This window comes from Lissotriton helveticus, chromosome 6 (genome assembly GCF_964261635.1).
Source record: "Lissotriton helveticus chromosome 6, aLisHel1.1, whole genome shotgun sequence".
Lineage (NCBI taxonomy): Eukaryota > Metazoa > Chordata > Amphibia > Caudata > Salamandridae > Lissotriton > Lissotriton helveticus.
Genome location: NC_136067.1, coordinates 254976759 through 255001826, shown reverse-complemented (window position 1 = coordinate 255001826; position 25068 = coordinate 254976759). Strand labels below are relative to the sequence as shown.

Genomic DNA, 25068 nt, shown 5'->3' with positions numbered 1-25068 from the left:
AAACTACAGGACCTACCAGCTGAGGTAGGGGACGGACGTTGGGACCACACCGACCGGGACAAGCGGGCCTACAATTTCATCCGGCGTTCCCGCCGGGACTTCGGTTTGAGGGGTTGACAAGCTTCGCAATCCGTAGAGTCATGGTGCTCGCACAGACACCACATGCATCTTGGGTGAGGGTCCGTCGCCGACAACTAACGTGCACAATTAGTACACGACTTGAAGCCCGAAGGCATTCGCACCCTGTTCCAAGAAACAAAACGGGAAAGGAGGCCTGAAAACAGGTCACGACACGATCCGGATGCACGTTGCATGTGGAAAAGAGAAAAACTGGCGTACGCGCGCCGGGGTGGGACATCTGTGACCTTGTTGACGTCACGTACACGGACAACATCAGGGCGGAGTCACGTGGTGCCGTCCGCCCGGCGCCAGGGATGCTGTGGCAAAAATTTTCCGGATCCAGACTCACGCCTGGGGATAATTCTACGTTAAGGAATCTGCGGCTAGTAGTCTCTATCAGATTTCTCTATCAAATACAGCATGTCTTTTCGAAAAACAAGCAAGCAGAGGAACTGCAATGGAAGCAGATGAGCCCAGCAGAAGGAGTTTCTTTTACACATTAAAATTGGATGCAAAAACTGAAGAATTTGCATGTGTGAAAAAACAGTGCGTTTGAAAGAAATCCACCAGCTAAACAGTTAACTAGATAAGAAAATGGTTTATGGTCATTCTACTGAGGGGTGACAGATACACAGATTGAAAATCCGAAACTGACATTACGTAGGGTAGTTTGTGGCACTCATTGAGCATACACTGTTGATCTTCCTGATATGTCTCAATTGGTAAACAATGGCATCTTTCACCTTACGACCATGAAATTTCAATATAAAACTGCCAATGGTGTGTATTTGGATTGCTCAAAGTAAAGTCTCAAGATGCTGCAGTAGCTCCAGTCTAAGTATAAGTTTATATCAAGACAACCTATCACAAGCGCATCTCCCTAGTCATGACAAGATTCATCAGGCTTTGCAACAGTATGTTCTCCATGGTGCTGCAAAGTTTCCAAACACAGTTAGTTAACAGCCTGTTTTGTGAACCCTAACTAAAGGAAGCCCACCCAGGTGTCAGCTCTGTGGGATTATCCTCAGAAGAATTTAAGCCAAAGTTCCATAAGTAAGTGAAAACTTGCTTCTTGGAATTGCAACTCAGATCCCTGGGAATGTTTCCTTTCAGTACAAAGCTGAAACATGTGGAGTATGCAAGCTTAAAAAACCCACTGATTATCCCTTCTCTTAAAGCTGACTTTTCGCTACATGTCACTTTTGAAATATCCTCCAAATATTTTTACCTCAACTGCTCTACCTTCACCAATTTAAAGCAGTTTTAATTTTCCTTTTATTCTACTTCTTGTCTCGATCAATCTCTCCTTCTCTTTTTATTATTACTTTCTAAATAGCCGTTTTTTTTTTTTGCGTGTCAGCTGAAAGAATACCCATAACCTCTTCTCTGTGCATTTGTCAAAAGCAAAGGAGTGTATTGGGGTCTGAGCCCTACTCATATTCATACACAGCTTGAACCGGTGAACAGTGCCCACTTTATACTCGATTAAGGTTCCCTAGATTAATTTACCTGCAACTCGCCTTGCCACCAACCTGTCGCATTCTTCTTCAGAATTAGAATCAGCTGACCTGGAGCAAGGCTTAGCTGCTCTGTACCTGTTGCTGTGTAGGCAGACGTAACCCTGGCAATCTCTGTATATAATAAGAAACCAACAGTCATTTACTCAGCACAAAGAAGGAATAGGTGACCTGCCAAAATGTTATATTAATACGTACCAGGTTTTTTACTTAAAGTTCCTGTTTTGCCAGCACTACCAAAACCCTAAAATAAAAACATCAACTTTTAGTACACAAAAACACAGAAAAAGTACATAAATAAATAAATTGAAGCAATGACTGAACTAGAATAAATATAGAATGCTGAACATTGACTTGGGAGAAAATCGACCAAAAAGGAAAAAAACTGTGAAAAATAAATTTTGGCACAGGGGTAGGAGTAAAATGACTTCACTTCCTCCGGCTCTACTCTCATTAAAGTGAACATGAGGGCAAATGTACTCACACTTAACCTTCACTTTTATGCCCAGGTTAAATATAGTACTGGGAAAACAGAAACAAACTGAATAGGCAACTCAACTATAAACCCTCTTTCAAACCCATCACTGAGAGAGATCAGTTCAATATAAATTCTTATAAAACACCATCATCCTTATGCACAATGTTACTCACAACATGAGAAAACCTCTGCTCATCGGACTTGAAATACAAAAGACTTTCAAAGAACACAGATTGTATAAGGCATTGTCAGCATGGGCCCCCAAACTGTGGCTCATTCTGTAACTGCACCTTGATTGATCTACTGCAGGAATGGTAAATAAAAAATGATCTTCAACATCATCCATTTCTCTCTGACCCCTTCTCCCCCATCACTTCTACTTTGTCTATCAAAGTTCCCTCAGATGTTTACATGATCCCACATGCACTGTGAATGCTTGCATGCAGGCTGCATCTCTTAGTTACAGTATAAAACACTCTGCTATTGTCAGGTTCCTTAGTCATAAAAAACCCCTGTCAGAACTCATTTGAGAGGGCCAGAGGGCAAGCAGGAGCTCCCCATTCTAGACTTGCCAGCGAGTTCCTTGAGCAAAGGTCTATGTGTCCCTGCATCTGAGAGTGTCAGCCAGAGCAATTTCTCCTACGTTCCGACAGCATCGATAAGGCAACACCCTTCTTTGGGTCCCAGCACTACCAAGGGCAACTGGCCTGCTTTGCGGTAGTAGGCACCAGAGAAGCAGCCCTTTCGCTCAGCAGCAGCCCCCCTCCTGGGATCAGGGGGTCACACACAGGCTAGTGGTTCTAACAGTGCAGCAGTTCTATTCTCTCTGCAGCACCTACATGGCATATGGGGGTTACAGAGAGCACACAAGCAGATTTCCTGATTGGCGTGCTGCTCTCAAGGGACCAGAATCTCACACTCCGCTCTCAGGAATCTCTTGGTGTAGCTCCCACAGGACCTCGGTCTCTCCAGGAAATCTTCTTTTCCTCAAAGGGCCCACTGATCTTGTTCGGCAGAAACTGGGGCTCCAGGGGAGTGTTCTTGATTCTCCTTAGTTAGTCCCCTCACCCACCATGAGAGATTGGCAGACCCATAGTCCCCATACTTGTCACAACAGGCAGAGCTCATGCTGAGCTTCTCCACACTGATGTATATCTTCAGTTTGACAATTTGGGAAGTCTGGAGCTCCCCCTATTTGCCACTTTGACCTGCTGAATCCTTTCTTGTGCACTTCCTCCAGAGAGGAGTCTATTACAGCAGGACAGTTTCCTATCTTGATAGCTCCAAACACAGGCCATGAGTACGAGCGGAGGTTCAAACCTGGATGTCACCCTTAGTGATATATACAACAATAGGGTACCACAGGACCCTAGCTCTACTCTTTATGATGGCCTTTATCAGCCCTTCTCCTTCCTTGGATATGCACAAGCCCCTTTAACCAGTGACCTCCTTTCCGAATTAAAGTGCCTTTATTGATGTGCAACAAAGAGCCTGGTTTTCCTTCTGACAATGTATATCCCACCCACCTCTCAGAAATATGGGGGAAATCTCTACATCTCCCTGTTCCTCCAGCAAGCCCAGGGTGAGCCAAAAAGGAATCCAGTGTCTTCCAAGTGTTGTGTCCATTGCAAGCAAATGCATACACACATGTGCAGGCCCTAATGTACTGTACTTTCAAACGGGCATCCATACATCCAAGCGCGCTCATGCAATACTGTGTGGTATCACCTACATATAGCATCAGCTCACAGAGCCTTACATCTCTGTATTTACATGTAACCAAGTGCACTATTTCACTACACCATACACCTTCTCAAGGGCACACATGTATCCCAAAGCATATACACAACCATGCAGGCCGATTTCTAATGCACCGTAGTTGCTCACACGCATACATACATCCCAGAGCTGCACACAATCCAATGCAGGCCATGGCCGAGTTAAGCACACAGCAGCCAAAATTCACCAGAGTGGGCCAGAAGGTGCCCCTCCCATGACACAGGTGAAAGATCTGTTACCTCTACTGATCACTAAAATCCCAAAACACGGTATGCTGCCACCACCACACTTGTGCTTAACTCCTGGTAAAGACCGTAGCGTTCCACCACTTGAGAGTAGCACTTTGCTGGAGCGCTCAGGACAGAGGTACACTTCTATCACCATAAGAGGGACTTTTCCGCCTGGACACCGCAAATTAAATAAAGAGGTCTATACAAATGTCTAAGAAGGGGCCATACGCAACTTTCGTGTACCATTTCTCTTGTCTATTCTGTGCCATCCTGCACCCATAACTCCTTCATCAGCAGGCTGAAAGAAACCGTTTGACTCTAGAGTGTTTGCGAAAGTTCATTTGATAGTCTGGCAAGGAGAAGATGTCCATTACAGTAATTATGGCAATCTTTGTTAATTCTGATTTAGCAACACATAACTCAACAGAACAGAACTGACAATAACAAATGAACGAGAAGCTATCAGCGAATTCTCTTGTGAATGAGTTTCAGTCATACCACTCTCTGTCTGAGGAGCCAGCAAAGCTTTAATTTGACAAAGTTCATTTTCAGGGACATTGCCTAGTTTGCAGAATCTTGCTTTTTGCACTCATCAGCCTGCCCTTCTTCTAATTCAAGTTGAAGGCAGGATGTGATGGGATAGGCATGTCTACCCATACTCCCAGCAACAAGTTTCCAGAAAATGAACATGAGTATTAGGCTCCTTCCTCTCTCAAAACTCTTAAAACTTAATGTGAGGCCTGAAGTTGAGATTCAAGTCAACAGCAACACCTCCAGTTTAATATATAGAAAAGTTCACTGGGTTGATATTAAAAACAGAATTAGCTTATTACCGACACACATGCTTTGCTATTTATGGTGTGACTGATTACTTGGATTCTCACTACACATTGATGAATCAGTCACAGTTGCATTTTTCCGGTCCTGATGAATTGCCATTAGACTGCTTGTGGGCTGGACTAGGCATGAAACATGATCTCAATTTTTACAAAATGATCACGACTGCTCTTTAGGACCATTGAATCTCACACGAGCATCATTGTTTTTAGTTAGGTTATTGAGCTTCACTAGTAAAGTTTACTTAAAACCAGGATCACTAGACCTATTTTAAATCACTTTTGACCACCACACTTCATACTCTCCACATCCCACACCTCATCATATGGCAAAATTAAAAGATCTCCGGCAAAGAAACCCTGTGCGGAGGCCTGTCTAGCATTACAGCCCCAGCCCGACTAGGACAATGCCCAGATGATGAAACATGAAAACTTTTGGGGTGTGTGAGGGAACTTGCTCTTATTGGAGCGTATTCCACCGCCCTGGCATACCACTACTACTCAATCCTTCATGTATCCTATCTTTGTCTAAGGAACTCACTCTTGTATTTAAGTCATCCTATTAAATTCAACATGTTGTGTTAAAATTAGGCAAACAATTAGTAATAGAAAAATCGATGATTGCTTTGGAACAATTACTAGCTTCTATTTTATCTCTTTTAGGGAAATTTGTTGGTAACTCGGATTGTATTTTGGAGTCTGTCACCCAAATACTGAAGTCCTTGTTACAAAAGTCATCTGAAACGAGAAGTGTCCCCCCCACTATGATTGAACATGGTTTGTCATTGAGGGAAATAAATGTGGCTCCAGTGGATCTTGACAAGAAAGTGGGGACATCGGTCTTGATATCACACACTGTAGTTATGCCCCAAACTGCAGTGCCCAACTGTATTAACAACTCAGTTCTTGAGATTGTGGAGGAAGATAAATCCACATCAGGCCTTAAAGCAGCTCAAGATCTTTTTCCCATCTTCATGTCTGAAAATAACAAAGAACCTATTAATGATAAACAGGAGATAAAGGTTAAAAATGGTAAACTCAGAAAGAATAAGGGGAATAAAAAGAAACCATTAAGAAAATACAAGAAGAAAAGGCAGCGTCGGATAATTTTTCAAAATTCTCTGACCACACTGGAGAATGAAGTGATAGTTTCAGATCCTTCTTCTATACCCACAAATGCGGATATTGATATGGAAGTGAACCCCCCCATTTCTACTTTTTTTAAGGTAGAAAGTGAATTGTGTCCGTCAACATCTTTGGATGGTATCCCACAAAGGGGGGGCCCCCTCCCTAGTCTCTTTCTACCGACAGCGACTGAAGGTTCCATCCAATATCAATCGGGGTCTCTTAATCCTTTGGCCTCTCCTTTATTAGTAGTTGCTGAGAGGGGAGATCGCCATGTTCCGGATCGCCCCGTAACAGCTTTAAAAGCTCCAGTGGAAACTCTTGAGTTAGACTTCTTACCTCTTTTTGACGGGGACTTGCCCTTAAATAGAGCTTGGCTCCTTAAACGTTTTAATGAGATAGAAAGTCTCCGTCATATCCAAACTAGGGACATTGAGTTAGTTTCCCTATTTGGTGAAGTTAAGGTAACGAGTATAAGGGTTAAATTCTATTCACCTATCATTGTAAACTTGATATTACAGCAAGCTGAGCACTTTCAACGTACAGGTATTGATATTCTTCCGATTTTCAAGCTTGGGAATACAAACTTGTTTTCTGGGGAGGTATTCAGAGGAGAGGAGCAAAATGGTGCAGCCTCTCCCCTTAGAGACCTGAGGATTTGGGTATCCAAGGGAAAACGCTCGGTCTCCCAAGTAAAGCCACTTCCGCTGACTCAGAATTCCTCTATTTCAGAGGACAATAATCGGTGGAACTGGCTGCAAAGTGCCTTATCTACAAGAACTAAAGATAATCCCAGACTGTTTCAACATCTTTAACACCTCATTAAATATCATTTCCTGGAACGCGGCAGGGATTCACAGTAGCCCAGAGAAATTTGATTTTTTATATTCCCTGGGAGCTGATGTGATCTGTTTACAGGAAACGTGGTGTATTAATACGTTGAAGGTTTCTAAGGACTATTATGCCCTGGAAGTGCCTGCTGTCCCTTCCAAGAAAGGGCATGCTAGGGGGGGTATTGCTTGTTTACTATCAAACAAAATGCAATGGAGATTTTCCCATTATATTGATCCAAGCAAATTGTTCCATGCTATAACCATTGATAATTTGTTTAACAATGGCATAAAGTCCCCTATTGTGATTTTGAATGTTTATATTCCTCCTGAGGAGTGTTTTAATGTGATATTAAAGCAGGTATTTCAATATATTGTTTCAATCAAGAATGTCCCATCTCCTCCGGAAATTATGCTGGCGGGAGACTTGAATTGCAAAATCTCCAATGTTAGTTTGGAGCACTTTAGGAATAAACCTAAGGAAGAGGCTTATTTTATTCCTCAATCACTCTTCCCTGATAAATTAGTGACAAATAAACGTGGGAAGATTTTGCTAAATGAACTAGCGGTCATCGACGGACTCATATTAAATGGGAGATTACCGTCGGATGTGCCTGCTAAATTTACTCACAAGTCTCCCTTTGGGTCTTCTATCCTAGATTATGTAATCACAGACTATGGTTTGTTTCCTTCTATTCTGGACCTTAAGGTCATAGCTACCTCTCTGAGTGATCATAGCATACTGTTTGTAACCATTTCTTTAAATCCTTTGACAATCGCACCTTGGTCTATGCACGGCAGTGATGCGGCCTTCCATGTTTCTTCTGGAAGGTGCTTTTGGAATCCTTCAGCCATTAATGGGGTGCAGGATTTTCTATCCGATACCCTATTAGTTTTAGATGAGTGGCGTGGGAATGAAATGGTTTACTTTGCAGAATTCATGCGAAAAATTACTTCGTATGCAAAAAAAATGCCCCGACCCAAAAACGGAGTGGTGGTCCCCAGTATTTTGCGTAGCCTGAATGGGGAAATAAACAAATTAGTCCGTGAACAATATCTCGACAGAGTCATGGATCGCGGAAAAGAAATTTCCAGGTTAAAAAGAAAGAGAAGTAGACTCCGGCAAAAAATAAAAAAGGAAGGGGAGGATAAGGTATGGATTAGCCTGAGGGAAGCAGTTGTGCATGGCAGGATCAGAGAATTTTGGGCAATAATCGGCAGGGGGTGTGGCTCTAGAGTAAGCCCATCTCCTATCGCTATAGCGGAAGAGGTATGGACTACCTATATTCGGGATCTCTACTCAGGGAATGGGAGTTTAATTGATGATATTACCAACGGTGCTACCATTGGTAATGATTCTGACAGTGGTGCTACTTCTGTGGGTCTAAGTAATTATCCCGCTGAAAAAGAAATCGAGATGGCTATAAAAACCATGCGCGTCTCAGGGGCAATGGGCCCAGATGAACTCCCAATGACGGTTTTGAAATCTGATCCTGCAAGGTGGAGTAAAATCTTGTATCCGCTGTTTAGAGCCTGTTTCTTGTCTAAGATGGTACCTGCCTCTTGGAGGGGAAGTATCTTGGTCCCTATTTTTAAGAAGGGTACTAGGGATAGTCCTAGTAACTACCGTCTGATTGCGCTCCTCGACTCTATCGGAAAGGTATTTGCAAAATGTATTTTAACATCCCTCTCCGAGTGGGTTGAGGAGAACAATATTCTGCCAATAGAACAGACTGGTTTCCGTAGGAACCACGGTACGTTAGATAACCTTACAGCCCTTCATGTGGTTATAGATAAGTATGTTCAGGTGAGAGGAGGGGTTGTGTATGCCGCCTTTATTGATTTTTCCACAGCGTTCGACAAAGTTGATCGTGGAACGCTGTGGAGAAAACCTGTACTAGTCAGGACTCTCTGACCCCTCCTTTGGCTTAATGCAATCGCATTCCCATCACGATCTGAAGTAAAATTAATTTCCCTTCCAAATATTACAGCTCCTCTGAGCCATTCTTAATGCCTTTTAACAAATAGCTTTCTTTATGCCCTATATATCATGGTTGCTCTCTTGAACAGTTCCCTGTGCACACTCTCGGTTTTCTCAAATCGCCCTTGCAAGCAGTCATATGTACTTCTCTAAACCTAACAACTGATGATCACTAATCAAGAGCATTTTGCCTGAAATACTCCGAGAGGTTGTGATCACCTTCCAGTTCAATCATTCTTCGAGAACATAGCAAACCGGATGCCAACAAGGCAGGATTCAAACATACCCAATGCACTAAATCTACGTAGATCTCTCGACTATATGACAGGAAAACATTCTCTGACAACAACAGTTAAAATGCACTGATTCTGTTTGCACTATACACAGCGTTCAACACAATGTATAAACCCACACCCAACTCATGTTTTAAGTTCACAGGCATGGGTTTGGGAGTAAAGACATACTCCTGGATCACCACGTTTCTTTTCAAAAGATCACAACAGGCCCCCTTACCTAAAATGCACAAACTGCAGACCTATTTACTGGCAATGCTCCTCTGCAACGTTTATCTATGTTCCAAGGCTAATCTGATATTATCAGTTCAATTCACCTGTTTACTATGTGGACAATACACAAATCCTCCTCAGAGAGAAGACAAAGACTTTTTGATTTCCCCCTTCTTCCAGGGTAATTAAGTTATATATATACCCTGATGTTGATAATCTTGCTGAAATGCAACAGAGACATATGCAAGTATAAATTGTTAACTTATCCACTGATCTCTGTGATCAAGACATCTTGGGCCCCATCCCAACCTGGCAGAACAAAAACTTGGAATTCTCCTTTAATATCAACCACTCAATCACTCTTCGGCCAACCAGCATGTCAGATTCTGCTACTTCCAACGACTGAAAAACCTCTCAATCAAGGAAACCATAATTCACCTAAGAATTTCCCCGCATCTTAGGAATTTCCAATGTATTCAATAGGTTCCTGTATGCAACCAACACTACAAACTTCACACATAACATCTGATACCTAACTGCTGCCTGGTTGCCAAATGCATATTTTCAAAATGTTCTTTGAAAGACAACCTAGACTGGTAATGGAATACCCAGGCTTTCTCCCATCTTATTTTCCTCACAACCCAAATCATGCTTGGGGTGGATCTCATAATGCATGAAAAAAGTTTCAGTCAGCCAACACTACCTTAAAAGGAGGTCAGGAGTAACAGTTTTATAGAAGTTGTTAAGGACTTTGCACTTAGATTGAAATTGTGCTCCTTTTTTAATTTGTTTTAATTTCAGCAAACATCGTCACAGACAACAAAATATAATGAAAAATTAAAGATGAACATTGCCGAAGGATTCAGCCTCAGAGGGGAAAATATCAAATTATGATATATATAGTGTGGCATACAGTGCTTGTAAAATTGCAGGGTCTCAGCTGTCCGTATGAGGCCGATCTCAGTTCACGCGATACAGGGAAGAGCTGCAGTGTGCATTTAGACGCTAAGTGAATGATGGTTCATCCCCTATCCCCATGACCAAGCGGTGCCACCTCTCCTTTGTCGCGCGTTACCAGGTATGTGCAAAGAGGAGCCCACATGTTGCGGGCGAGCTGATGTCAGCATTAGTGCCCAACATTAGTCACGTTTTTCTTGGTAGTAAGTCAAGTCCTTTAGCCAATCAGTCGTCTATGGTGCCAAGCGTCTCCTCCAGTGCATTGTCACCCTTCTCTTGGCCATGACAACATCATGGCAACAAGTTTGTGATAGGTAGCTGAGGCATCTCTCACACAGCCCATCAATGCAACCATGGGTTCCCTGCAGATAGCCCAGCCCGTTACACCCTCAATACAGTTGAAAACACTGGTCCAGAACTGAGGCACTCGACAGCATCACCAGGCCAAATGTAAAAAGTCAGCGTCCTCCTGCCCATAGTGAACACATCATGAATTGTTCCGCAATCCCATTTTGCAAAACTCTTTTGGGGCCTGGTAAATCCTGTGTAAGTACTTGATATGTACTAACATCAGCCTGTAATTTGGGGAGAGCGCAGCCATCTGGGTGCAGCAATACTTCGAGCATTTGTCAGTCAGTGTGGGTCCCAGAGCACTCTCCAATGTTCAACCGCCCCCAGGCAATGTCACAGGCGCTCCTTCTCATACTGCTCTTTAAAGGCTGGTAAATCGTTTTTTAGGTGAGGGAGAGGCAAGTATGTTTTCCAGGGCAGTCAAGCACAGAGGCTTTTGGTGGAACATTGGGTGCAGCTTTTTGCCCAGATGCGTTATTATAATAAAGTGCTGGGAGGTGCGCTCCTAGGACAAGCCTGCACCTCCCTCTTGGCAATAGGCGTACCATCTCGGTACAGGTAGTCCATGTCATTGAAGCCAGCAAGGGTCAACTGTTTTCTAGACCAGTCCTCCAGAGTACACAGTTACATTCGATTACACTCCAACTGTAATTTAGTTGTGTAAAGGCAGTCCAGTCACGCTTGTCGTCATAACCATTCCCAGGCCAATATGGTGCATCCAACCGTGTTTACCATGCCTCAAGTGTGTTTTGAGAGCATGCATATCACCATAGCCAGGGGGCACAGAGATGCATTATCTGCCTCTACTGCTACGTGTGGCAGGAATGGTGTGGATGGAATCCTGGACGAACATGCTGCACTTATGCACAATAATAGTACAACTCAAAGTCAGGGGCACAGAGGCCGTCCTGCTCAAACGGGAGCATCAGCACATCTCAAGCCAATCGAGCCTGTTGTCCGCCCCAGTCAGTCCAGTCATCTATGGTAGGAGAAAAGCAAACAAACCTCTCGCAAGAATGTTAAGGATAGGTGTGAAGAGATGAAGGAGTTTAGGCAGGACCACCATCTTGGCTATACTTCCTGTCTGTGACAGCGGCTTGCACATTCACATCGGAACTTTCTCCTTTAGCCGCTCAATGACAGTGCCGTAGTTCTCTCGCCACAGCTGGTCCAAATCAGTGCTGACCCATACACCCTGGTAACGGATGGAAGCTACAGACCACTCAAGGGGGAATTCCGTCGAGAAGCGGACGGTTGCCTCCATCAAGGGAAAGATGACAGACTTGGACCAATTACTGTTAATTCCAGTGAGCTCGCCGAAGTGTATAAACTCACGGAGCACAATCTGAAGGTTGGAAGCCAGCTCTCTGATGTAAAGAGTCAAATCATCAGCAATCATGGACGCTATCAGTCCCCAAAAATAGAAGTAAGGGCAGGAATATCAGCAAGGATCAACTTTTCTTAGTAAAGTGCCAATTTTGTGTTTGTTTTCTGCCACACTATTTAGCCTCTTCAGGGATTTAAACACGTAAGCAGGTAGCCCTCACCTAAATATACTTCCACAGCCATGTTAACAAAATCTGTGATCTGCAGCACACTACACAGATTGTAGTTATATATTTTTAACTTGAAGTGATTTTAGACACGGACTTACTGTAATTTCACAGATCAAGTGTAGGGTACTGCGCAAAGGCTTGTGACATTTTTTGATGTGATGCAAACGTTTTCCTGTATCACACACACACAATAATCTGATATAAACGCACAGAATGTGCTGCTGGAAGGAAATAATATTCCTTGATATTGAAAAAACACCTGAAGTGTCCCTTAAAAACGTATTTGTAATTTCGGGGTCCGGATTTGAAAAACGGAGATATAAATGTCACTCAAGATATTTTAAAATGTTCTTGGACAAGAACACTTCAAATCCTCCTGACCAAGTAGGAGCTTGCTTGCAAAACTGCAGGAATGCAATGTAAGACTTGAATGGATGCCCTATCTGAGTCAAGCTTTCTTTATGGCCGGTCGCTGAATGTCCAAAATGCCCTCCCTAGAGGTTTATATCTTATCTAATGTGCACAAGTCATATTTGGGCAGGTTTGCAGTTGTCAACACCAGACCTATTCCTACTAAATGTGTGGAGATTAAACCACCATATATTTCTGAACACGGACACCCTTCTTAGAGTGTCACCGCAGTGGATTATGTTTTCACAACTGCCTCATTGTGCCCTATATCACTACATTAATTAAAAAGTGTGGTATTGTGTCTGCGGGGCCCCCCTCCCATCAGTGTACACAGGTCATCAGAAAAAGGAAGGAGGAGGAAGGAAGTAAATAAGGTGAGGAAAAGTAGGCAGAGCCTCACTGCTCACTGGAGTAACACCAAGGGAGGTTTACAAGCTGGTATTCGCCTGCATCCTCAGGTTCTCATCATCATCTGCCTACTATCAGAAATAAAGAGTGGATAGTGCTGGAATAAGAAAAACAAAAAGTGTATATATGTGTTCTATAAGTGACCCTCCAGGGATACCACAATCTAGTTTAGAAATACGGTCACGAGCCCTGTAACAAATCTACAGGGGATATATCAGTTTCTTCTACGGGGGTGCTGGTATGCCAATAAATGGCAAATACCTGGTACAATAAACAGAGAAACGAGGTGCAGTGAGGCCGCTGACCCTAATACCCTGATGAAATTGCCTCTAAAGTGTGTAAGGCAATGAAACATGTTGGTTTTAATTGAGCAGGCGCACAGCAAGGAATAAAATAGAATAGCCAGTGTTGCCGAGCTCATTTTTAAATTAGGGAATACCAAATTTCTAAGCTACATTGTGGTATCCCTGGAGGGTCACTTATAGAACATATATATACACTTTTTGTTTTTCTTACTCACCTTTTTTCCTTCCTTCCTCCTCCTTCCTTTTTCTGATGTCCTGTGTACACTGATGGGAGAGGACACAACGAGGCAGTTGTGAAAACATAATCCACTGCGATGACACTCTAAGAAGGGTGTCCGTGTTGGGAAATATATGGTGGTTTAATCTCCAAACATTTAGTAGGAATAGGTCTGGTGTTGATTTGTAGTAATTGAGTGGGGGGCGACCTGTACCGACTTCTATCCCCTGAGGCTCCTCTTTGTTGATAAAAGGTTTGCAGTTGTACCTGTTAAGCATATGCCCACTAGTCCAATGGATATTTCAGTCTCTTCCTCTAGGTGTAACAGGCAACAAGCAGGTTTTTTCACAAGGTATGAAATTGCCCTAACCTTTGGTTACCATGTAAAGAGATAACATACAAATTTACTGCACTGACGAGCAAACAGAACCAACATCATATGATTACCTACTGGGGCTTATGAGAAGACCCAAATCTGATAAGTACCATTAAAAGTAGACCTGCTGCTGTTCCAAACAAACAAACTAAATGCAATGAACCAGTGCACGTACAGTATACATCTGGCAGGAACCAATGGGTGATGGTAGAAATTGAAGTGTCAAGACCACTGCCTAGAATAAGAGGACAAAAGGGGGTGGTGATGGACGGAGCATCTGAACCAATCAAACACTCACACCCAGTCAACAGATCTGGGTTTAATCCATCACCGTTCTTTAGCCCACTCTGCCACCCCAGTTCAGACGCACAAGTTACTACTTGTGTAACGATATATCTGTACGAGACATTAGTTAGTGATAGATTCCTTACCTTAGAATATCCCCAGGCGTCAGACTGGATCCGGAAATTTTTTGCGTAGCAATACCCCTGCGCGCCAGCAGGCGTCGTCCGCGGCTCCGCGTCCGTCGTCGGCGTCTTTAGCGCCAGAATGACGTCGTCGGAGTACTTAGACACCGCCCATGCGCGCTGACGTCAGTTCTGATACACAGCTTTTCCGCGCCAGATACGCAGAGCCATGATAGAACCAACACTGGTGCCATGAAACTAGGGCCCTGAAAGGGGATTACCTTAACCTTAGATATCGGTTCGCAGAATGGGGAGGATGGGTGGGTCGGTAAGGAATCTATCACTAACTAATGTCTCTTACAGATATATCGTTACACAAGTAGTAACTTGTGCATCTGAAAGAGACACGTTAGTGATAGATTCCTTACCTTAGAATAGATACCCCAGCAATACCAACCCCGGTGGTGGGTCTGCGAACCAATAATCACACCAGAAAGTCCTGGAGGACGGAACGGCCAAAGAAGCCATCCCTCCGGACTTGTCTGTCCAGACAGTAGTGTCTTGCAAACGTGTGCAGCGAGGCCCACGTAGCTGCCTGGCAAATGTCCTGCAAGGGCACACCCCGGCCCAGGGCAGTTGTAGTAGCCGTGGCCCGGGTGGAATGAGCCCGCAATCCAACAGGGGGCTCCTTTTTAGCCAAGGAGTAACATGCCTGGATACACAAGATGATCCACCGCGAGATGGTCCGCTTGTGCACCGCTTGACCCTTCTTAGCGCCCACGTAACCAACAAAGAGTTGGTCATCCACCCGGAACTGGCGTGTGCGATCTAAGTAGAATCAAAGCGCACGTTTTGGGTCCAGACGGTGGAGCCGCTCTTCCGCTTTAGAAGGATGCGGTGGCGGGAAGAAGGTGGGCAAGGTGATAGACTGCCAGTTTATGGAAGGCCGTGACAACCTTGGGCAGGAAAGATGGCTTAGTACGTAATACAACATTGTCCGGATGGACAGAAAGGAAAGGAGGAGTACAAGAAAGAGCCTGGAGCTCACTCAGTCTCCTGGCAGAGATGATGGCAACCAGGAAGGCAGTCTTCAAGGTAAGAAGACGAAGAGGACAGTTGTGAAGTGGCTCAAAGGGAGCGCACATCAGAAAGGTAAGAACAAGGTTCAAGTCCCACTGAGGCATCACAAACGGAACAGGAGGGAATGTGTGTGTGATGCCCTTCAGAAATCGATTTACAATAGGGGACTTGAACAAAGAAAGTTGATCAGGCAGCCTTAGAAAGGGTGAAAGAGCAGAAAGGTAGCCCTTGATAGTGCCCAGAGCAGAGCCCTGCTGGGCAAGAGAAAGAAGCTAAGAGAAGAACCTCCGAAAGAGGGGCAGCAAGAGGATCCACAGCCTTTGCTGTGCACCATGCCACAAATCTGTTCCACCTGCAGGCGTATACCGACTTAGTGGATGTACGCCTGGCTGGCAGAATGACATTACAGAGGCAAGTCACATGGCCTCAACTGTCGCCGCTCAATCTCCAAGCATAAAGGTGGTGAGTGGACAGGTTCGGGTGGAGGACCGTCCCCTGCTGCTGCGACAGAAGGTCCTCCTGAAGAGGCAGACGAACCGGGGGATCGACTGACATATTGAGTAGCTCTGGATACCAGAACCTTCGTGCCCAGTCCGGAGCCACAAGGATGACTTGTGCCCGGTCGCGCTTGATCTTCTTCAGCACTCTGGGCAGAAGTAGTATAGCCGTATAACAGACCGCAACTCCACACGCGACGAAAAGCGTCGCCGAGCGAGTGTCGCCTTGGAAATTCCAAAGCGCAGAACTGATGACATTGCGCGTTCTCTTCGGTGGCGAATAGATCTAACCAAGGCTCTCCCCATTGCTGAAAGAGGCCTTGCGCCACGTCCGAGTTCAGACGCCATTCGTGATCCATCATGCACCGACGGCTGAGTTCGTCCGCCGTGGCGTTCAGAGAACCTGCCAGGTGTTGAACCACCAGGGTCACGCCCTGCTGTTCCAGCCACTGCCAGAGGCGCAGAGCCTCCTGGCAAAGGGTCCACGACCCCACTCCGCCCTGTTTGTTGCAGTAACACATGGTGGTGGTGTTGTCTGTGAACACCTGCACTACACTCCCCCGGACAGAGGGTAGGAATGCCTTCGGTGCTAGACGAATCGTCCGCAGCTCCAAGGTTGATATGGAGCCGGGACTCCGCCGAAGACCAGAGGCCTCTGATCTCCGCCTCTCCCATATGGTCGCCCCAGCCCTGGAGGGACGCGTCCGTCACAACTATGTGCTCCGGCTGGGGAAGGGAAAGGGATCTGCCACTGACTCATTTGCGGTCCGTAAGCCACCACTGCAGCTGTCTCGAAGTGCCCTCCGAGATCAGGACATGGTCGGAAAGGTTGCCTTGATGCTGGGCCCACTGAAACTTCAGGTCCCACTGCAGAGCCCGCATCCGCCACCGAGCGTGATGCACCAGAAGGATGCAGGAGGCCATCAGCCCCAGGAGCCGCAGCGTCAACCTGACCGATACGCGGGATAAAGGCTGAAAAAGTGGAATCATAGCCTGAATAGCCCGGACCCGCTGTTCGGGAGGATAAACCCGAAACTGCGCCGAGTCGAGAACCGCTCCGATGAAGAGGAGCTTCTGAGAGGGGCACAGGTGTGACTTTGGCACATTGATGGAGAACCCCAGCTGATGCAGGAGGTCTGCCGTCGTCTGGAGGTGGCTGACGACTGTCTGGGGCGAGCCCGCCTTCAACAACCAGTCGTCGAGGTAGGGGAAGACCGAAACCCCTAGCCTGCGCAGATGAGCTGCGACCATCACCTTTGTGAACACCCGTGGGGCGCTGGTAAGGCCGAAGGGGAGCACGGTAAATTGAAAGTGCTCGTGGCCAACCGTGAACCGCAGGTAGCGCCGGTGGGCTGGCAGGACGGGGATGTGGAAATAAGCGTCCTGCAAGTCCAACGCTACCATCCAGTCTTCTGGGTCCAGGGCAGCTAGGACCTGAGCTAGTGTCAGCATTTTGAACTTCTCCTTCCGGAGGAAGCCGTTGACGTTCCGTAGGTCCAAGATAGGGCGTAGGCCCCCTTTGCCCTTCTTGGGTACCAGAAAGTAGTGGGAGTAGCAACCACACCCTACTTCTGGCCCAGGAACACGCTCGATGGCCCCCTTGGCCAAGAGGGCCGTAACTTCCTCCTGCAGAAGTTGCAAATGATCCCCCGATACTCGGTGGCATTGCGGTGGCATGGCTGGAGGGGTCGCCTCGAAGGGGAAGGAGTAGCCCCTTCAGGCGATTTGCAGCATCCACCCGTCCGACGTGACATTGCGGTAGTGGGAGAGGTGATGGCGAACCCTGCCACCCACTGGTGTCACATGGGCCTGAAAACACGGACTAGGAAGGTTTTGAGGCAGGTGCTGCGGAGGGAGGTGTGGACTGGGCTCGCCGCTGACCCCGACCGCCGTCACGGCGGTTTCCACGGCCACTACCGCGCTGCTGAACATTCTGCGGTGCGTGGCTGGCAGCTCGTGTGGGGGCGCCCCTTCCGTGGCCACGAAAGGAGCGAAAGGCACCCGATTTCTGGCATGGGGCCGAGAGGCCCAAGGACTTGGCCATAGCCCTGGAGTCCTTAAAAAGCTCAAGCGCATTGTCTGCCTTGCCGCCAAAGAGGCGACGGCCATCGAACGGCATGTCCAGAAGAGTGGACTGGACATCGGCCGAAAAGTTGGCGGTCCTCAACCAGGCGTGGCGTCGAACTGCCACCGTCGTTGCCATCGCCCTGCCCAGTGAGTCCGTGGTATCCAGCCCACACCGGATGGAATATCGCGCTGCATCTCGACCCTCCGCAACGGCTTGAGTGAGTTTGGCCCGGACCTCCTCTGGGCATTGTGGCAGCACGTCCACGACCGTATCCCACAGGGTGTGGGTGTAGCGGCCCAAGAGGCATGCGGTATTGACAGACCGCAGTCCCAAACTCAGGGACGAGAACACCTTCTTCCCGAACTGTTCATACCGCTTGGATTCCTGATCGGGCGGAGCCGTTGGAAATGCGGTCTGGGAAGTAGAGGCCTGGATGACCAGGCTCTCGGGGGTGGAATGGGTGGACAAAAAGCAAGGGTTGCCCGGAGCCGGGCGGTAGCGTCTGGCCACGTTCCTATCCACAGGCGGACCTGAGGCGGGCTTGGACCAAGTGCCCACAAGAACGTCACACAAGGCCTCATTAAACGGCAGCAGTGGCTCACTGGAGCTTGCCTGCGGTTTAAGGACCTCAGTGAGGAGGTTAGTCCTCACGGCCGCGACGGGGAGCTCAAGGTTTAAGGCCTTGGCTGCCCTTGTCAACACTACACTGTAAGCAGCCCCCTCCTCCGTAGCCACGGTGGGAGGGGAAACAAATCCAGTGTCTGGCGAAGTATCAATACCACTGGCCTCCCCAAGCTCATATGTCCAGTCCTCCTGAGACTGGCATTCCTCTGCCAGAGGGTCAGCAGACCCCTCCCAATCACCCTCGTCACCCATCTCCTGTAGAACAGGTTCAACAGATGGGGCCTCCTCATGGAAATAAAAATCTCCAAAGGCCGTCGGAAGCGGCGCCCAGTGACGCCATTCCGGCGCCAGAGTCGGACCGCAGGGATCATTGGGGATGGCGTCCACAAGGGGCGCCGGGGGTGACACCCGCGGGGCCGGTGAGGTCGTGAGGTCGACCAGCGACGACCCGGATCCGGAAGCGGATCCGGTGAGGTCCTGCGGCGCCGGGACCGAAGTCGCCGGCAGCGCCGGGCCGAAGCACCCGACGGCGTCGAGGCCGAAGCACCCCACCCGCTAGGGCCTCCAGCCGGGGCCGCTGGGCCCGAAGGCGCCACGGAACCCGGCTGAGGAGGGAGGGACCTCATGTCCATGAGGTACCGCTCGATCTCCTCCGGCGAAGCGCCATGCCCAGGGACCCGAAGGTGTGGGGCAGGTGGCGACGCCTGCGACTCAGTCAGCGCCGCATGGGTGGTGTCACCCGAACCCCCGGCCGCATCGCGCGAGCGTCGGGGTGGGTCGGAGGAACGATGACGCCTCTCCGACCTCTCATGCCTCTTACCTGACGACTTGGATCCCGATGACCGATGTCCACTCCCGGAGCTGCGAGGACTCCGACCCCGCGACCGGTCCCTCGACCTTCCGTGGGACCGGGACCTGGAGTGGCGCGGGGCCGACTGCCGGAGCTCGAGCCGCTTGCGGGACCGCTCCCGCCTAGCTTTCAACGTCAGGGCCCGGCAGTCGGAGCAGGTACGGTCGTCGTGGTCGAGGCCTAAACACTTCAGGCACCGGCGATGGTGGTCGGTAACCAACATCAGTCGGTCGCACTTGGAACAGGGTTTGAACCCGGGCATCCCTACCGGCACCATCGGAGTCGAAGACTCGGTAGAAAAAATGATCAAAAGATCGAAAAGTTTAGTAAAAAAAGACTAAGGGGTAGAGCTTCGCCGGATCTGCGCTAGCTGGCGCGGAAATTAGAAGAACTGACGTCAGTGCGCATGGGCGGCGTCTAAGTACTCCGATGACGTCATTCTGGCGCTAACGACGCCGACGACGGACGCGGAGCCGCGGACGACGCCTGCCGGCGTGCAGGGGTATTGCTACGCAAACATTTTCCGGATCCAGTCTGACGCCTGGGGATATTCTAAGGTAAGGAATCTATCACTAACGTGTCTCTTTCAGATATGGCCATATGCAAATCAGTCTGACCCTGTGCCTCATGGGAACAGTCCAGCCCGAACTGCCAAGCCATGCCTTCCCTGGACCGGAAACAAGCTTCAGAGGACCGGTTTCTGGCATTTCAGCCGTCTTCAGCCCGGCTTGCTTGAATCCAGTGGCAAAGTGAGCAAGGGACTCACGTCTGAGCATACCCTGCCAACGTATGGCGAACAAAGTGGTATAAAAGGGGGTGGTGATGGACGGAGCATCTGAACCAATCAAACACTCACACCCAGTCAACAGATCTGGGGTTAATCCATCACCATTCTTTAGCCCACTCCGCCACCCCAGTTCAGACCTGGCCATATGCAAATCAGTCTGACCCTGTGCCTCATGGGAACAGTCCAGCCCGAACTGCCAAGCCATGCCTTCCCTGGACCGGAAACAAGGTTCCGAGGACCGGTGTCTGGCATTTCAGCCGTCTTCAGCCCGGCTTGCTTGAATCCAGTGGCAAAGTGAGCAAGGGACTCACGTCTGAGCATACCCTGCCAACTTATGGCAAACAAAGTGGTACAAAAGGGGGTGGTGATGGACGGAGCATCTGAACCAATCAAAGACTCACACCCAGTCAACAGATCTGGGTTTAATCCATCACCGTTTTTTAGTCCACTCTGCCACCCCAGTTCAGACATGGCCATATGCAAATCAGTCTGACCCTGTGCCTCATGGGAACAGTCCAGCCCGAACTGCCAAGCCATGCCTTCCCTGGACCGGAAACAAGCTTCCGAGGACCGGTTTCTGGCATTTCAGCCGTCTTCAGCCCGGCTTGCTTGAATCCAGTGACAAAGTGAGCAAGAGACTCCTGTCTGAGCATATTCTGCCAACTTATGGCGAACAAAGTGGTACAAAAGGGGGTGGTGATGGACGGAGCATCTGAACCAGTTAAACACTCACACCAAGTCAACAGATCTGGGTTTAATCCATCACTGTTCTTTAGCCCACTCTGCCACCCCAGTTCAGACATGGCCATATGCAAATCAGTCTGACCCTGTGCCTCATGGGAACAGTCCAGCCCGAACTGCCAAGCCATGCCTTCCCTGGACCGGAAACAAGCTTCCGAGGACCGATTTCTGGCATTTCAGCCGTCTTCAGCCCGGCTTGCTTGAATCCAGTGGCAAAGTGAGCAAGGGACTCACGTCGGGGCATACCCTGCCAACTTATGGCGAACAAAGTGGTACAAAAGGGGGTGGTGATGGACGGAGCATCTGAACCAATCAAACACTAACACCCAGTCAACAGATCTGGGTTTAATCCATCACCGTTCTTTAGCCCACTCTGCCACCCCAGTTCAGACTGCACCCATTCTTATATCATTGGACACAATACTGTTAACCATTGTGAAAAAGTTAACCAAGTTTTAATTTTCAGTATTAGGCTTTTCCTGCACGAGCTATGCTTTAGACTCGCGACTTAGAGAAGGACTGTACATCTGGGTAAAGTAAACTCCATTGAAGTACGCCTCATTTGGTATGGAGTTTCTTAATATTGAAATGATGCAAAACATTTCACCTGTGACAGGTACATGCTGCTGTATTGCCAGGTCCATAACTTTATGTTAGTCACAACTCATATTCCTTATATGCTTGTAATATAGCGTAGACGCCCGACAGCTCACCAATTACATTTTTTGTGTTTCCATAGTCATGATATCATATCGCTGTCAGTGACACTTTTCACTCTAGCTGCACGGTTCAATTCTTTCATAGTGACCATGTATGTTTAATAATGCTTATAATTAAAAACTTTACATTTTCCAGTACATTTCTCCACAGGGGAACGGTAGGGTTGGTTAGAAGAATTGGAAGGAAATTCTTCAGCCTCACCATAGCAGAGCCTTCTACCTTGGATTGTGCTCTATGGTGACTGAGAAAGGGGCCCACGTTGTTTTGTCCACAGGAGATCTTTAAGTGCAATTGTTCATGGTAGATAAGGAAATCTTCAATTCTTTACAAACCAGATGTATATGAATTTTGTTTAAGGACAACATTGATTCTGAGGGTAGACTGTTTGCTAGAAAGAAACATATGAAGCTATTATGATGTACAGTTCTTTAAGTCCTAAGTTGAATCTCCTGGTAAAATCACACAATACCATACATGAAAATGTTGAAAGTCTTCCACCTCTGAGTGAAAAACAGAAATCCCCTCAATTGTGTCTTTTATTGCAAAATTTGAGATCTTCTGAGGTCACTATTTGGGGAAATCAATTTAACTTCTTTTGGACTGTTTGCTGAGTCTAGATCTAATGACTTACCACAAGTTTCTGAATTAACTCTTTAATCTCCTGGTGAATAACAATGGGTATTACTTTCAAGTTAGTGGAGTCTGTGAGAAGTTGGCCTGATATGCAGTGCTCACTATTCTAGTGAACACTATGTATCAGTCCAAACAACCCTTATTGATGTTTGGTTGTAAGTCTACCTGATAGACCAGCTATCCTAGTAGCATGGACACGTGCAGTCTTTAGGCTAAACCCTAGAGGGCGTGTTAAGCCAGCTGTTTTACCATCACATATACCCCTTGAACACCAAGTGAAAGGACACCACACAAGTTGTTATGAAAAATAAAGTATATTTATTTATAACAAGACTACCCTGGCTCTTTATGAGGCAGGGAGCTAAGCACACAACAAAACTCTTAAAGAAATACTTAAAGTCGCACAATTTACACAAATGCCCGAGGGGCACGAAAAACCATATACTATACAAGTGGAATGCGAATTACTAGCAGGTAAGTAACTATTCTCATAGGCTTTAGGATCGCTAGGACTGGACTACTGAACCTTTAGATTACAAGCAGGAGGCCTAGGGACGTCGTGTGCAGAGTGGGAACTCTCACGCGTAAGGCGGGAAAAAGTCTATGGAGGCTAGTAAAAGCAAAGTTAGTGTTTTCGGGCGAACCCGACTAGGTAGGTCAAAAACGAAAATGGATCTAGACACTTAGAGAGCTGGACTACGCTGGAGCACCGGAGTACTCGGTTTACCTAGCCCAGGGGCTGCGGCTGCATAGGGTTCAAATGTCATCGGGTTTCTTCGTTGATGAACCAGGAGCCTGAAGAAAGAAGTTGCTGGCAGGCGACCAGTGAAGAAGTTCTTGGGGATCCAAGCCTGGATCGGAGAAGAGGAAGACCTGTAAGCAGAGGGGACCAAGTTCTGAATCACTAGCCAGTGATTTAGGTGGGCACCAGAGTGGCACCGGACGAAGTCACCTCAGCCAGGTGAGTGGGCGCTGCTGGGCTCTGCAGTCTCTCGGACCAGGAGGCGTTGTCGGCGACCAGGATGGAGGTGCGAGCTGTCCCACGAAGATATCTGCTGTCGACGTCGCTGGACCCAGGATTGGGGCAACAAGTCTTGGTAAATTCAAGCCCACGCGGTGGACTTAAAATGGCGTCTGGAGTGGACCAGGAGGGTCCAGGGTGCTCCTCTGTTGGAGGGGAGCAAGGGCCAGTCTGGAGCAACCAGACCAGCGGTGTTTGTCGTTGAAGTTCGTCGTCAGAGGGCCACTAGCCAACGGGCAAGCGACCTGGACAACGCGGTGAGCAGCAAAGAGCAGAAGGGCCCCACGCAGATCTCGTGGATGCAGGGGAGCTGAACTTCGGTGCTGGAGCTGCTCAGGGTTGGGGCTTCTCTTACCCCAAAGCACTCGGTCGAGGGTCACTCGGGAGTCGTGCTGGTCAAGCGTCGTGCAGTCTTGGAAGATGGCCGGTCCCTCGAGGTATCGTCACACCCACGAATCACAGCTGGGCTGATGATGCAGGTAGAGGTCAGAGGTGCCAGGGAAGCCGGTTCTCGTCGAGCTGGGCAGTCTTGATCCGGTGAGGAGACTTACAGCAGACCGCGATGCTTGGTTGGTGCCTGCTGCTGCAGAGTGACTACTCCTTAGTCACAAGGGAGAAATCTTAGGAAGAAGTCTTGAGTTCCTTTCGTGGAAAGTAGTTTCAGGATTCAAAGATGATCTGATTTGGAAGGGGGCCAGTTCCTACCTTTATCCTGCAAAAAGGGGCTGGCACGCTACTAAGTCCTGCCCTATGGGTGGGACTAGGAGGGGGGTGGTTACACCCCTCTCCTTTGGCGGGCTTTCCCCAGATCAGGGGCTGGAGTGCCCCTGGAACTGGTTCAAGCCGGCCTATACACAGTGAGCACCGGGGTGCCACTTGCAGTCACCTTCCTCTAAAGCCCTGCCTACCTAGGATACACAAAATCCTGTCTGGGACGGTGCTGGCACCGCCCCTGGCAGGAAACCCTTTGTCCTTGCCTCCTGCGCTGGGAGGACTCCCAGCAGCAGGGGGGCAGACTTGTGTCTCGGTGGCAGCATCCATCTTGTGGAGCTGAGGCTATGTCTGACTTTAACCGGGGTTACAGGTTACATACATGTCGTGTCCCTCTAGAAGGGTGGAATGCTAACCCCGTCGCCAGAATTGGCGAGGGGTTAGTATTCCAATTCGTATGACACCTTACTCGACATGTTTTGATAAAGCGATACCAGAGTTGGCATATAACCGCGAGGATTATAATGCACTTAAGAGTATATGGTATGCGTTATCATGGAACAGCTATTAGGACTTGGTTCCGCAAGCTGCAAACGGGCTCAGCTCATGCCAGAGCACCATTTCACCCTATCCCATGCACTCTGCCTTCAGGATTGTTAAGGTCTGCCATAGGAGTGACTGATAGGAATATAGGTGTCCATTGTAGGTTTAGATATAGGAATACTATATCTAAAGCAAAGGGTGATTACACCACCTTGCCCCAGCTGTCAAGCAGCCAGTTGTGTCTGATTTAGTTAGTCAACCCAGGGGTGGCATAATACATGCTGCAGCCCCTGGGAGACTTCTGGGTACACCTCAGCCCTGGGTACAGGGACTTGGAGAGGGCCCAGTGCCAATTCAGTACCTGGGTACAATTTGGAGTAGAGAGAACAGCTAGGCTGTGGGT

At 47.9% G+C, this 25068-nt stretch overlaps 1 protein-coding gene across 8 annotated transcripts in view; it reads right to left on the bottom strand.

Moving 5' to 3' along the window:
* The window catches only part of ITSN2 (intersectin 2), a 1402222-nt gene that overhangs the window by 444921 nt on the left and 932233 nt on the right, over positions 1–25068 (bottom strand). For all 8 annotated transcript variants that reach the window (XM_078647702.1, XM_078647706.1, XM_078647705.1 and 5 more), the window contains 2 exons: positions 1836–1881; positions 1630–1751 (listed from right to left, as the gene is read on the bottom strand). In XM_078647702.1, the coding sequence (XP_078503828.1) occupies positions 1630–1751; positions 1836–1881 (168 nt within the window). The remainder of the gene's footprint in view (positions 1–1629; positions 1752–1835; positions 1882–25068) is intronic.